Genomic DNA, 16,299 nt, shown 5'->3' on the forward strand with positions numbered 1-16,299 from the left:
TGGACGGATATGTTGTGATACTTCGAACATCAAACATCTCTGGCAGTGTTTACATGAGGAGGCGAGTTGTCAGCAAGTGTAAGGAGCATTGTCGTATTCGACAATTAAAACTGGAAACTACTGCTATTGAAGTATCCAGCTTGGACATTTTTAGTGCCAATACGAAATTGTTACTGTGATATAACATGACATCACGTTTCAGTGGTGCTTTGCAATTAACAAATCTAGACGACTATATCACACCATCCCAGGTTCTCAGCCACGATGATAAAAAAATAATAAAACTTGAATTTACGTTGGCGGATTGTGTGTGGTTTCTTCATAAATTTATTTTCTTCATTACAGGAATGCATTAAGCCTGTAGAGATCAAAAAGACAAACACTGGTACCGGTGCAAAAATTAAAATCCAAGACGATGGAGCATATACACAGATCCAGCAGGTACGAATTGATTGGTTTTCATTTTATCCCGTTTCACACTAGAGAAAGCACAGGCTAAGGCAGCCCACTCTACTGTATTAATGTTTAGTAGACAGCAAGTAAAACATACCACATTATTTAACATTTATAATTAAGTCATTTTCTAGTATTTCCTTTAAAAAAGAATCTCAAGCGCTTCCAAATTTTTTTCGAACATTTACAAATGACATTACTGCATCTTTTGTTCCATCTCTGACTGACTTATTAGTTATAAAAAGACTGAGTAATAGTGGACTTGCGTAAATTTCAGATATACTTGTTTGAAGACATTTTAGTACTGCAGCCGGTCCTCATTAACTTCATTCCACGATATTTCATCTGGAGACTTGCCATAATCTTCGGGTGAGCCATCGAAGATGACTGGCAGGTGCCCAATTGAAATATCGTGGAATGAAGTTTACAACAAGTACCTGCAATCCCATAATATCTACGAACCTTTAATGCACTGGGGAGATTTTAAATTTCACAGTTGCATACAGTTTTCTTTTGGCAAAACATGTCTTGTAGCTTACCCTTTTCTTGTAAGAATGAGTGATTGTGTCAGAACCTTTAGACAAATCTAGAAATATAGCTGATGCCAAGTTTGTTTTGCATAATTCATTACAGATTCTGTTGGGCTATAAATAGCATTTCATGAAGTGGTGTCACACAGCTTGCAAGTATTTGAAAAAGTCATGTTACCACCTCAAGCTGCTGATAATATTCTTTATTTAACGATCTATTTTGGTCAGCACGCCATCGTCAGTTTCCTAAAAGCTTTTACAACAGTGTATTTGTGTTGTTGTTTCAGGGTGGAGCAGAACAACGACTGCAAAAAGTGGAAATCACCCTAGCAGACTGCTTAGCATGCAGTGGATGTATTACATCGGCAGAGAGTGTTCTAATATCTCAACAGAGCCATGAAGAGTTGGAACGCATATTCACTGAGAAGCGGGAGCAAGTGGCAGCGGTATGGTGGTTAACACAGAATTTAATAGTAGATATATTATATCTATTATATTAGCTTTTCCCCCTAAGGTAAGTCTTTCCGCTCCCAGGATTGGAATGACTCCTTACCCTCTCCCTTAAAACCCAAATCCTTTTGTCTTTCCCTCTCCTTCCCTCTTTCCTGATGAGGCAACCGTTGGTTGCGAAAGCTAGAATTTTGTGTGTATGTTTGTGTGTCTATCGACCTGCCAGCGCTTTTGTTTGGTAAGTCTCATAATCTTTCTTTTATATATATATATATATATATATATATATATATATATATATATATATATATATATATATATATATAAAAAAACAAAGATGATGTGACTTACCAAATGAAAGTGCTGGCAGGTCGACAGACACACAAACGAACACAAACATACACACAAAATTCAAGCTTTCGCAACAAACTGTTGCCTCATGTTTGCCTCATGTTTCCTTCTATTTTATATATATATATATATATATATATATATATATATATATATATATATATATTCTTTACTTTTGTTTCTTGTTAACATTATCAGCTTATTCCCAAAAATAAGCAGCTTTCACTCAGTTAATACTTAGCAGAAATCCAACCTGCATTTGGATTAGTCTTCCTTAACTGTTGTGCAGTAAGGTGTGCAGTATACTGCTGCATCCATTTTCAATAAGCTACCACAAGAATTCAAAAATCTTAGCAGTAATCCACACACTTTAAAATCGAAACTGAAGAGTTTCCTCATGGGTCACTGCTATTCTGTTGAGGAGTTCCTTGAAAAAATAGGCCGATTCTTACATTATATTGCCAACGCACTTGCCGCAGTGGTAACACTGGTTCCCATCAGATCACTAAAGTTAAGCGCTGTCGGGCTGGGCTAGCACTTGGATGGGTGACCATCCAGTGTGCCGAGCGCTGTTGGCGAGCGGGGTGCACTCAGCCCTAGTGAGGCAAACTGAGGAGCTACTTGATTGAGAAGTAGTGGGTCCAGTCTCAGAAATGGACTTATGGCCGGGAGACTGTGCTGACTACATGCCTTTCCATATCCGCATCCAATGATGCCTGTGGGCTGAGGATGACATGGCGGCCAGTCGGTACCTTTGGGCCTTCATGGCCTGTGCGGGAGAAGACAGTTATGTTATATTGTTGACTGAGTTTACTGAAACTTATGGCTTGACTTTTTTCGGGTTTATAAGCATTTTATTTTTATCTTACATTACTTTTATGTTGTAGTTTCATGTAGGGACACATTCCATGATCTTGGAGATTTTCTCCTCAACTTAGTCCTATGAAACTTGACATATAAATAAATAAATAAAATAATCCACTTCAATTCAAAAGGAACAATAATGTGCATAATTTCAATATCAGAAGGAAAAAATTAACAGTCATTACTCTACATTGAGGTTGTCTTCAGCATAAAAGGGGGGTGCACTATGCTGCAACCAAAAATGCGACATGCAATAATACACAACTGCTGTATCAGTGGACAGAGAAAATATGTTTTCTTTTTTCCCTCACATCTAGAAAAGAACATCTGCTTAGATTTTAATTATGCATATTGCCTTTTTAATGTATCTGAACTCTTCATATGTGATAAAATTTTAAATTTTAACTATGCAATTTGAGTTTTGGATCTGCTTCTTAATAATAGATTTATTTGGGTGCTACGCCTCAAAGAGTTGAAGATTATGTACCACAAACAACTTAACATTTTTAAGTGTCATAGCAAATGAACTTGGGAAGTTGACAGGTCTGAACTCCTGCAGCTTCACAGGGCTTTTGTTTGGTCATGACTTAACACAGGGTCTTTAAAAAATTTATCCCACATTCTTATCAGAGATAACACTTTTCAAGACTAGAAAAAGGCATATAAATATATGTTCAGGCTGTCAACTGACTCACAACATTAACAGCTCTAATGTATTGCTCATAAATAGATGACACAATCTATTTTTGTTTGATTATATGATTGCCAATCAATCACTAAAAAATCACAATAATTAAATATTTGGAGGTATATACGTAGTGCAATTAAAAATGGAACAACTTTGTAAAACTAACCATAGGAAAGGCAAATAACTAAAATTCACTGAAAGGACATGTTGTCTATCCTGGGATAAGGTAGCTTACAAAATCATCATTCAGCTCATATTCAGATTAGATTAGATTAGATTAGATTAATACTTGTTCCATAGATCATGAATGCGACACTTCGTAATGATGTGGAACGTGTCAGGTTAATAAAAGATATCTGTACAAGATATTACATTACACAAAATATTGCATGACACTAATGTTTAAGTTAGTTTTCTTCCCCTCCCTTAATTTATATCTAAAAATTCAGCCAATGAGTAGAAGGAGTTGTCATATAGAAATTCTTTTAATTTATTTTTAAATGTTGGTTGACTATCTGTCAGGCTTTTGATGCTGTTTGGTAGGTGACCAAAGACTTTTGTGGCAGCATAATTTACTCCTTTCTGTGCCAAAGTCAGATTTAACCCTGTATAGTGAAAATCATCCTTTCTCCTGGTGTTATAGCTATGCAGACTGCTATTACTTTTGAACTGGGTTGGATTATTATCAACAAATTTCGTAAGTGAATATATATACTGTGAGGTTACTGTGAGGATCCCTAGATCCTTAAATAGATGTCTGCAGGATGACCGTGAGTGGGCTCCAGCAATTATTCTGATTACACGTTTTTGAGCAATGAATACTTTTCTACTCAACGATGAATTACCCCAGAATATGATGCCATACGAAAGCAGTGAATGAAAGTAGGCATAGTAAGCTAATTTACTGAGATTCACGTATTGGTCCTTACCAGGTGGGACTGTAGCTTAAGTACCTAAACAAGTCTGTATTTGCAGTGAGAATGATGTCAGATGCAGGAGATATAAATATATAAAAAAAACTTGTATACTTTGCTTACTTTCATTCTGTTATGTCATATGGGATCATATTCTGGGGTAAATCATCTAACCGAGCGAAAGTTTTTAGCATGCAAAAGCGTGTAATAAGAATCATTTGTAAATTCAAGAACATCCTGTAGAAACCTGTTCAAGGATCTTTGTATTCTAACCACTGCTTCTCAGTATATTTATTCCTTAATGAAATGTGTTGCAAGTAATATATCTCTATTTCCAACTAATAGCTCAACACATAGTATTAATACTAGAAATAAGAACAATCAACATAAAGACCTAAAATCACGTACCCTGGTCCAAAAAGGGGTTCAATATTTAGGAATACACATTTTCAATAAATTGCCAGCAACCATTAAAAACTTGGTTTCTGATAAAGCACAGTTTAAACAGAGTTTTAGAGACTTTTTGATAGGCAACTCTTTCTACTCTATAGATGAATATCTTAACAGAGACTTTAGGCCAGCTTAAGTAAAAATGTCTGTTAGATTTCAGTTTAGACTGCACTTGGTCCCAACAGTCAAGATTAGGTATTCTGTACGATAAATTTATTAATAGTGCATAACAATGTTTCGTTCTGACAGCGTGTTAATTTGGTGAATATTAGCTGTTCCAGTTTACTGTATTGTATTCAACTATTTTAACAATCTCCTGACAAATGGTCAGGGTAGTAAGTATTATATTCAAATGTTTTATGTTATACTTTCTGACGTCTTCCATGCTCACAAAAATCATCTCATTGTTTGGGTCAGCGGAATGAAAACTAAATCAAATCTAATCTAATCTAGAGGAAACAAAAAATCATTTATTTAGTTAGCACAAAAGTTTCACAGATATATTCATTCAGCTCGAGTGGGCAGATACTACAAGAGAAGCATAGTACATCATGATGCAGTTTACTATTAAAGGCACATGATAATACTTTACTGGTAGAGTCAACCAACATATTGCTTCTTCTCACCGTTATTTCACAAAATGACCTTGAGGGGAAAATTAAAGAGCAGCAATTGTTCTTGCTTTGCAGCTTTTACAACTGTAACAGAAAAAGTGGGGGGATTACAGTAAAGTAGAACCTTAATAATCCATCCCCTACAGGACTGAGAGGGTGGTCACAAAGGTGATGCTTTTAATAGTTTCCGCAATGAAACATTGTCTCAAAATATGGGGAAATACGGAAGCGTCCGATCCAACCCGTCGGCTTTGACCCATGACGTCACAAATATAGCGGAAACGACAATTCCAATATGGCGGATATAAAAACGTTGCATACGTATCACAAAGACGAAAACACATAGAAAAACAACACACACAAAGGTTTCACAAGAACAATCTGCTAACATTGATAGCAAACAAAGATAATAATAAACAAGTGGTACTCAAGGCCAGGCAGGGGGGGGCTGCGCCCCTCCCTGACCCCCCCCCCCCCCCCCTCCGCCAAAAAAAAACTCCCAACCTAACCTCGTATTCAGGGCTACGCTACAGATCAATGTGTAGGTCAATCAAAAGATAAAAAAAAAAGAAAAAAACAATATTGATTCATTAGACATAACGAGTAGTGACAAAACATATAGACCATAAAGATTGAACAATCTAATGGCAAACTGATAAAAGCCTCATAGACGACGTTAAAACAAAAAGTACAGTAAAAAGGTAAACTATATATTACAGGCCCTAAAACTCCTACTAAGGTAACGTCAACGAGGCAACATCTACAAACACGCCACACTCACAACCCAAACTCCGCGCCGTAATGACGTCACACACCACAACACCCTTACGTCACGGGTCAAAGCCGACGCGTGAGATCGGATGTTTCTGTTGACTCAAATATGGTAGAAAACCCAAAGAGATTCTGGACGTATTAAAGTTCACAAGTTGCAAAAAACAGTCAATATCATCACTGCGCGATAGTGATGGAAATGTTATTGATGATGGTGCCACTAATGTGGAGTTACTAAATACAGTTTTCCGTAATTCCTTCACAAAAGAAGACGAAGTAAATATATTCCAGAATTCAAAACCAGAACAGCTGTTAGCATGAGTGACATGAAAGTAGGTATCTTAGGTGTTGCAAAACAAATCACTTAAGAAAGGCAAGTCTTCCAGTCAAGATGGTTTATCAGTCAGGTTCCTTTCAGAGTATGCAGACACAATAGCGCCTTTCTTAGCAATCATATACAACTGCTCACTTGACGAAAGGTCTGTTCCTGAAGACTAGAAAGTAGCACAGGTCACACCAATATTCAAGAAAAGAAGAGTAACCCATTGAATTACAGACCTATATCACTGACCTCAATTTGCAGTAGGATTTTACAGCATTGTTGCGGCCACATGTAGTAAGCGTTGCTTCACGCACTGGAGAATGGCAAAACAGAGGCATGCCGGCGACCGAGGCGTTGTGAAGTAGGCAGGCACAGATAGCCTTGGTGACAGCAGCAGTCTACCAACAGACTGACGCAAGGACGCACACAGACCGAGCGCCGAGCGAAGCCTGGAGAGTGCTGAGTAAGAGGAAGTGAGGCCAGCACGCTAAGTTATGCTGCAATATACTGCGGGAGTAATATCAAAAAGCTACCACCGAGGGTAAAAATGTCCTCCTGCCAGATATAAATAGTGGAGCACAGTCAGCAACAGACAGAAGCCATTAGGAAGTAGTTCGGATCTGAGGACGGACGTGGTCCGTGTCTGAATGTTCAATCTTTGTAGGTGACGATTCTGGAAGTCTGTTCCAGCTCGCAGGAGTCATCCGTTCGCCACCAGATATCAACTTCAGCTCTGGAGGTCGGCCTGAGTTCAGTTGGCACTGTGGCTGACTAACTACAGCGAGAACTTCCAGCAGGACTGGCCGCAGCGCAGTCTTGGTCACAGACACCGCCGGGGACTGACGCCTGGACTTCATGGCAACCCGGCCCCCTGGCGCGTGGTCTGTCCATGACGGGACCTCGCGGACATCGCGACTGATGGCTTCCCAACCGCTGGCGCAGCAGGCATCGGCAGCTGACCTCACGGCGACGCAGCTCCGTGGGCGTGCCCATATTGGGGCGCTGAGCGGCGACGAGTTCATCTCAACCACAGGGCATCCTGGTTTCAGCAGAGCACTGGTGACCTGAGGCTCCCGAGTGTGATCAATCTACACAACAGCAGCCAGGCGGAGGGACCTGCAGGGCTGGGCAGCAACGACAAGGGAGAAATTGTAAAGAAAGTTCAATAAATAATTGTAAAACTCCATGCCATCTCAGTCTTTGGCGCAGCCACTGTGTCTGCAGCTAACAAGTGGTGCAGAAGTCGTAATAGCATATACTGTACTCGAACATTATGAATCGCCTTGAAGAAAATGACTTATTGATACATAACCAACAGGGATTTAGAAAATATTGTTCTTGTGCAACACAGCTAGCTCTTTATTGCCATGAAGTAATGAGTGCTGTTGACAAGGGATCTCAGATCGCTTCCATATTCCTAGGTTTCCAGAAGGCTTTTGATACCATTCCTCACAAGTGACTATTAATCAAATTGCGTGCATATGGAGTATCGTCTGAGTTGTGTGACTGGATTCATGATTTCCTTTCAGAGAGGTCACAGTTCGTAGTGATAGACGATAAATCATTGAGTGGAACAGAAGTGATATCTGGGGTTCTGCAAGGTAGTGTCATAGGCCCTCTGCTGTTCCTGATTTACATAAATGATCTAGGTGATAATCTGAGCAGTCCCCTTAGATTGTTTTGCAGGTGACGCTGTAATTTACCGTCTAGTAAAATCATCAGATGATCAATTCCAATCACAAAATGATCTAGAGAGAATTTCTGTATGGTGCGAAAAGTGGCAATTGGCACTAAACAAAGAAAAGTGCGAGGTCATCCACATGGGTACTAAAAGAAATCCGATAAATTTTGGGTATACAATAAATTGCACAAATCTAAGGGCTGTCAATTCGTCTAAATACCTAGGAATTACAATTATGAGTAACTTAAATTGGAAAGACCACATAGATAATATTGTGGGGAAGGCGAAACAAAGACTGCGCTTTGTTGGCAGAACACTTAGAAGATGCGACAAACCCACTAAAGAGACAGCCTGCATTACACCTGTCCGTCCTCTGCTGGAATATTGCTGCACGGTATGGGATCCTTACCAGGTAGGTTTGATAGAAAAGAAAAAGTGCAAAGAAGAGCAGCTCATTTCGTGTTATCGTGCAATAGGGGTGAGAGTGCGACTGATATGATACGCGAGTTGGGGTGGCAGTCATTGAAACAAAGGCAGTTTTCTTTGCGGTGGGATCTATTTACGAGATTTCAATCACTGTCTTTCTCTCCCTGATGCTAAAATATTTTGTTGACATTGACCTACGTAGGGAGAAATGATCATCATAATAAAATAAGAGAAATCAGAGCTTGAACAGAAAGATTTAGGTGTTCCTTTTTCCCACTGGCTGTTCGTGAGTGGAATGGTAGAGAAGTAGTATGAAAATGTTTCGATGAACCCTCTGTGGGGCACTTAAGTGTGAATTGCAGAGTAACCATGTAGATATAGATGTAGAGGAGGTCAGATTATCAGAGGAACACTTACATTGACCCATAACATCACGATAGAGTAAGTACAACTTTAATTTTCAGTTGGAAATAGTGTCTGAAATACTGTTTCTGTGTTAAAACTCTTCCAAAATTATAAGAAATTGTTCACACACACAAAAAAAAAATCATACACAAAATTGTAATGTATAAAGCACCAGAGATGTGATGACCGGGTTAAGAGAGAAGTCGGACAATCAGAGGTCAGATTAGTGAGATTCCACTGTAGAACAGAAATCACCCACCACCACACATGCTAAGGTGGCTTGTGGATGTATGTACCTTATAATTGTTGGCAATATAGTAGTGATATTGTTGTTTGGTAGAGTTTTTATGGAGAAAACTTTTTTATTTGCCACTCCCAAATACCATTTCATAGGATCATATTTATGTAATTATACTTCAACATTCATAACCTCATTCTTTGGTCATTGTTATATTCTAGAATGAAAGGGAATGCTATGAAGCAATTCAAGCCTGTGACAGCAGGACATGCAGGGTGTATGATGATGGGGGCTGGGAGAGTAGGCTCAGGGGCGATCTTTGGAAAACAGTGGCTGAGGGGCGATCTTTGGAAAACAGTTTTACACTTCACTTATCTGAATCATTCTTTCACTATCTAGGAATTCCTCCACCCTACCCTGTGGACTGCCCAGCGACATACGGAAATATTGTGGAGGGCAGCTCCCATTGTTCTCACAAACATTGGCACTTTCACACACTCATTAAAAATGTTAATACGTGTCTGTGGAGTAGCACAGTAAAATTGATTGTGAAAAATGACTTTGTATTCGTTTTATGAAATTTATATATGCATATGCAGCAAGATCACTGATAATTTTGCTATTCAGCACCCTAAAATCAACGGTAAAGACAATAACAACAGCCTACTGTGCTGTGCATTTCTTACAAATATGTCGTTGGAAGTTATAAATATATTATCAAGTGTCATATCTATTGATGATGGAACAGATCCTTCTATGACCACCCAGATTTAAGTTTTCCATGATTTCCTCAAATAATTCCAAACAAATACTGGAATGGTACCAGTTTCCTTCCCCATCCTTGAAACAATCCGAGCTTGTGATCCATCTCTAATGACCTTGATGTCAACGGGAAATCAATCTGTAATTGTCCTTCCTTCTTTTTCATACCAACTGAACATGAAGTTAATTTCATCCGAGTCAACTTCTTGAAAATGGTTAATATACTTTTTAATTTTTTTTTCCAGGGATCAGGCCAAGCCAAATTTATTGTTATTTCCCTCTCAGTTCAGCCAGTTCTGTCTTTGGCTGAAGCTTTCCACATAGACCCAGAAGATGCTGCTCGAAAACTTACTGGTAAGTGAAATGATATTAGCTTCAGATATCATCATCATTTTTCTGCTGCAGTAAACTGGATGCTGTTGTAAATACGACTTCTTCCACTTTACTTGTCCTTCCACAACTGTTGCTTATTTATCTGACACCAGTTGGCACCTCAAATGTTGAAATCTAATAAGATTCGTTCCAGAGGGACAATAATGGTTCAAATTCCTGTCAGCCCATCTACATTTAGGGTTTTCATGATTTCCTTAAATCGTTTAAGGCAATTGCCAGGATGAGCCCTTTGGAAGGGACACAGATGATTGCCTTCTCCAATCTGAACATGTGCTCTGTCTTTAATGACCTCTTCATCAATGTGGTGTTAAATATTAATCTTCCTTTTCCTGCTCCCCCACCCCACCCCACCACCCCTCTTTTCCCCTTTGAGCACGGGACAGTACTAGCGCTTGAGCTTCCACTGTTTATTTAGTTTAAATACACGCTCTCTCACATACAACCACACAGACAACAAAAGGGTGCTTCTCGGTTAGTTGTAACATCTCTGTGCCATTACATGTGTGAATTATGTGCTGCAGTTGACAATCAGCTCTTTGTGAGTGGTTGTATTTCCTCATTTTTGTTTATTAGTAGGGGGATATTTGGTGTTCGGTGTGAAACTGTTCTATATTAATAAACTTAAAATAAATAAAAAAAACAAGGAGTGATAATGATTTTGTATCTTTTACTGAACTTCAGAGAGCAGTCGTTCAGAACTTTCACTTATTACAGGTGAATTCCGTGAGTGCCACTGATGTATCATTCTAGCAACAATATAGTGGCATACTGGCTTTAAGAAATTGGATATCCCCCCCCCCCCCCCCCCATCTCAGTTGCATTGATACACAATTTTTGGTGCAGTGGTTAATGGTTTTGGGGTGACACAACCATTCTCAAACCACACACCTTTTTATTAAGTGTAACTAGTCATACAGGTGGTGCCAAAAGGCATGAATAGCTCCAATATAGCAACAAGTACTCTAACTGATATTAACCTTTGTGTTTACTGTTGCATCTGACTGACACAACATAAAAAAGTCAAATTTCCTCAGTACTGAACAGTTGCAGATTGCCCATCCTGTGGCATCATGCCTCGAATCAGCAATGTAATGGCTTTCCAGTTTCAAGCAGAGCCTTTGTGGTAGAGGTAATGATGAAGATATTGCTAATGAGCACACTGAATTTTTGGAGACCAGTCAACAGTTATGTACACCTAATCAGTTGTATATTGTCATGTCCCTAATCTGTGGTATAAAGTCCATTTCAGTCGTGTATACCAGTGTTAGTTTCAGAATATTCACAAACATTAGAGTATACTAAAGCATTAGCTTAAGTTGTGTTCACACCTAAGTATAAAATAATAAATAAATACACCTTTGTTACCTGTATCAGAATGAATTCCTAGATAATGGAATTTTGCATATTTGGGTGGAATCTGGAGTACAAAGGAAATATGTTTACTGTTGTCTGTTGCAGGTTACTTCAAATCACAAGGGGCTGACCTTGTGCTGGATATGAGATTAGCTGAGGACATAGTGTTGATAGAAAGCCAAAAAGAATTTATTGATCGGTATAAAAAGGCAGAGAATGGTACCTCTGAATGCCTCCCTGTTCTGGCATCAACGTGCCCTGGTAAGATTAACATTTTCAGTGGTGTACTGAATAACTCCATACTTCCATTTCCCCCTCAAACTCACCCCTTCATGCACGATCCATTCCTTTACCAGCTCTCCCCTTCCCTTTGTAGTATACTGATACCATCTCTTTTTAAAAATTGTTTGGTCCAAAAATCCTGTGGCTCTGGAGACACTGTTGTCCTCGGTATATGCCAGTATTTGCCTAATTTCTTTCATTCCAGTCATTACATCTATCTTCTTCCATCTATCTTCAGTAGATATATAAATTGTAGTTACCTGCTGCTGTTCTGTCTGTATGATCGGGCTAATCTCAGGAACTACAGGATTTTGATACAGTTTTCACTACTAGATATACTGATTTTCAAGAAAGGTTTGTGTACACGATTTATGAATATTTCATGCAAATTGCCTAAATATTTCATACAAATTGGCTAAACTTTGATGAAAACAGTGCCATTGCCATCTACGAGTAGCAGCAAATGGTAGAACATCTTGGAATTTTGATAGCTTGCACGGCTTAGTGCTCCTCTATCCAGCCGTGGTCCACCCCCACTGCCCCCCCCCCCCCCCCCCCCCCTGTTAACTTTCCAGAATTTCTTAACCTTGAATCTTGCCTCACCATCATTCCCCAAACCCCTCAACATGCAAACTAACCTTACATCCGCAGAAAGAACCACAGTCCATCATCTAAAAACTGATCCCGACCTTGTAATCCTAACTGCGGACAAAGGCTCCACCACTTGTTTTTAATCGCAAGGATTACATGGCAGATGGACTCTGCCAGTTATCAGATACATCCACCTACGAACCTTGACACAATGACTCCATTCCAGAAATCTGGCAGGATCTCCAGTCACTCCTCAAATCCTTAGGCCCATCCCAGAACCTCTCCCCGGAGTCCATCTCCCTGCTCACACCTACCACTCCTCGCACTCCTACTAAAGTCCATAAATCCAACCACCCTACTGAGTGAGGTGGTGCAGTGGTCAGCACACTGGACTCGCATTGAGGAGGATGACGGTTCAATCCCGCGTCTTGCCATCCTGATTTAGGTTTTCCGCGATTTCCCTAAATCGCTTCAGGCAAATGCTGGGATGGTTCCTTTGAAAGGTCACGGCCGACTTCCTTCCCCATCCTTCCCTAATCCAATGAGAACGATGACCTATCAGTTTGCTCTCCTCGCCCAAATCAACCCAACCCAACCACCAAGAATACCCCATTGTGGCCGGTTACTGTGCCCCCACTCACAGAATCTTTACTCTCATAGACTAACACCTTCAGCCTATTACGCGGAACATACCCTCGTATATAAAAGATAGCAACAATTTACTACACTATGGTTTTACCGCTATTGAACACTACTTTTCCCAATGCCTGATGAATTCCAAACCAACAATCTCCTTTTTAGTCACCATAACCAGTTATATCCTCACCCACAATTACTTCTCCTGTGAAGGCATTCCCTACAAACAAATCCAGGTTATGGCTTTGGGCACCCACTTGGCACCATCCTATGGTGACCTATTCATGGGCCATCTAGAGGAATCCTTCCTAAACACCCAGAATTCATTGATGACGTCTTTGCGATCTGTATCACGGATAAGGACACCCCATCCACATTCTTCGAGAACCTCAACAGGTTCTCCCCCATTTGCTTCACCTGGTCCTACTCAACCCAATAAGCCACCTGCCTCGATGTTGACCTCCACCTCAAAGATGGGAACATCAGTACCTCTGTCCATATCAAACCTACTAACCACCAGGAATACCTCCAATTCAACAGCTGCCGTTTCATATCAAGAAGTCCCTTCCATACAGCCTATCCACCCGTGGTTGTAGTATCTGCAGTGATGAGCAATCCCTCTCAAAATATACCGAGTGTCTCACTGAAGCCTTCACAGACTGTAATTATCCTCCCAGCCTTGTACAAAAACAAATCTTTCGTGCCTCATCTTTCCAGTCTTCCACCAACTCCCAAAGTCTCACCATCCAGCCACAGAAGAGCATTCCCCTCGTAACTCAGTACTACCCAGTACTGGAGCAACTGAATTACATTCTCCGCCAGGGTTTCGACTACCTCTCGTCATGCCCTGAAATGAAAAATATCCTGCCCACTATCCTCCCCAACCCTCCCCCATCCACCAAACCTACACAATGTACTTGTCCATCCCTACACAATCCCTGCTCTGAACCCATTACCTGTAACAGACCTAGAAACAAGACCTGGCCCATACATCCTCCCACCACCACCACCACCACCACCTACTCCAGTTCAGTCACAAACATCACCTATCCCATCAAAGACAGGGCTACCTGTGAAACCAGTCATGTGATCTAGAAGCTAAACTGCAACCACTTTTCGGCATTCTTTGTGGGCATGACGACCAACAAGCTGTCTGTTCGCGTGAATGTGTACCGACCAACAGTGGCCAAGAAACAAGCGGACCACCCTGTTGCTGAGCACACCACGCAACACGACATCCTTCATTTCAGTAACTGCTTCACAGCCTGCACCATATGGATCCTTACCACCTAATCTAATCTAATCTAATCTACACCAGCTTTTCTCCTCCCAGGGGGCTCGCCACTCTTTGGCGGGTTCGTGCTTGGCTATCAAGGGGCCCCAGCCTTTGCAGCATATTTTCCCTTCTGTGCTGCATGTCTATCCTCTTGCTATTCTCTTTCCCCTCACTTTGGGAACATGTCTGGGATGTTATTGGGAATGTTCTGCATTGTTTGTTGTTTTCGTAAGACAGTCTCACCTTTGTTTTTCACTCCCTTTTCTTTTCTTTGTTTCCCTTCTCCTCTCGTTCCTCCGCTTTGGCGTTTGAGCTTCCTCTTTTCTTCTTCTTCTTCCCTGTGTGCTCCTGAAGGCCGGCCCACGTGTCTGACACGTAACAGGTTACTGGGTAACACATAATTCTCAGTCCCGGGTCGACAGGTAGGGTTCGCACGTACCCCCTGGTACAGGCCAGGTCCAGGGAGGAGCAATTGCCTGAGCTGCAACCTTCCCAAATTTCCAATTGCAATTGGTTCCTCTGTCAGGTATTCGGGAGGTGTGACCTGAGGAGTGAACAGTCACCTAAGGCAGCTGCGCCCCCTAGTGAATGGGGCACCAGTTGGAAGGAGTGCGCCATCGGAGACGCTGGCAGTCATGGGGAATTTTCTCGCAATGAGTCAATCATCTTCCCAATCAACGTCTACGAAACAGAAATGTAATGAGCATAATGATTCAAGACCCCTCCCGCTGCACCACAGGTCCTCGTGGTCTCACATACTGAAGATGGTCAGTCCTTCGCCATGGTAAATCTGTTTTTTATTCAGAAAGGTGTTGATGCAGTTGCCAGCCCTGAGAAATCCTGCTCTCGTTCACGGAATGATAATTTGCATTTGGAGACTACTTCTGATTCTCAAGCACACCAGTTGCTTGCTGCCTTGCTCCTCCACAGCTACCCTGTCCGTGCCGAGGCCCATGGAACTTTGAATTCTTCCCATAGTGTAATTTACACCAGGCTGCTCAATGGTCTAACTGAGGCCGAAATCGAATATTACCCCTGTGATCAGGGTGTCTCTGCCAACCATCGTGTAATGAAAAGGTAGATTCCTCCTTAGTGGCCACCCGCACTCTTTTTCTCACCTTTGATAGAGTGATGCTTCCATAAAAGATCAAAGCAGGCTATGAAATTATCACTGTCCGGTCATATATTCCGAACCCGACGCACTGTTACCAGTGTCATCGTTTCAACCGCACTAGAACATCTTGTCGACACCCAGCCAAATGTGTCACCTGTGGTAGGGATGCGCACGAGAGCAATTGTCCACCTCCTTCTCCCCGCTGTATCAACTGCAATGGCAGCCAGGCTGCCTCCTCTCATGTATCTTTACCCAGTAGTCTGCAATTTACTGGCTAGTCACAAACCCTGCTTTCTCCCATCTGCCACCTATAGTTCCGTTCTTGTTACCCCTCACTCCATGAAGGACATAGCCACGCAGATGTGTGACCTCCATTCAGCTCTGAGGTTGTGAAATTGCCCAGTGTCAAGGTAGCATCATCACCCCCATTTCCAGCTGTGTAACAAGTCGTCAAACTCTTGTCTCAAGAGGCGAAGTTAATGGCTACACAACTGGTAGGCCATAAAGGACAGAAGGAGTATTCACATTAAGACTTCCTCCGTCCCTCCAGCCAAACAACAGCCAAGTCTTCGAAGATCCTCTTCGACGGTGTCATCACATTCTACCTCAACCCGGGCGGCCTCCATGTTGCTGGTGCAGGCCACCAACTGTTTTTCAGCATTGGACTCCACAGACCAACCGCACAAGCAAGCTGATGCTTCTGTGGACTTCATGGAGCAGAATCCTCCTGCTTCT

The 16,299-nt window shown here is 41.3% G+C and overlaps 1 protein-coding gene and 1 pseudogene across 1 annotated transcript in view; both read left to right on the forward strand.

Annotated features, from left to right (window-relative positions):
- Positions 1-41: 41 nt before the first annotated feature.
- The window catches only part of LOC126093481 (probable cytosolic Fe-S cluster assembly factor CPIJ010948), a 58,632-nt gene continuing 42,374 nt past the window's right edge, over positions 42-16,299 (forward strand). The window contains exons 1-5 of the mRNA XM_049908722.1: positions 42-251; positions 346-441; positions 1,271-1,429; positions 10,165-10,273; positions 11,771-11,926. Of these exons, the coding sequence (XP_049764679.1) occupies positions 186-251; positions 346-441; positions 1,271-1,429; positions 10,165-10,273; positions 11,771-11,926 (586 nt within the window). The 5' untranslated portion in view covers positions 42-185. The remainder of the gene's footprint in view (positions 252-345; positions 442-1,270; positions 1,430-10,164; positions 10,274-11,770; positions 11,927-16,299) is intronic.
- On the forward strand, positions 2,245-2,362 carry LOC126098531 (5S ribosomal RNA; annotated as a pseudogene).

The sequence above is a fragment of the Schistocerca cancellata genome, chromosome 1 (genome assembly GCF_023864275.1).
Source record: "Schistocerca cancellata isolate TAMUIC-IGC-003103 chromosome 1, iqSchCanc2.1, whole genome shotgun sequence".
Classification (NCBI taxonomy): domain Eukaryota; kingdom Metazoa; phylum Arthropoda; class Insecta; order Orthoptera; family Acrididae; genus Schistocerca; species Schistocerca cancellata.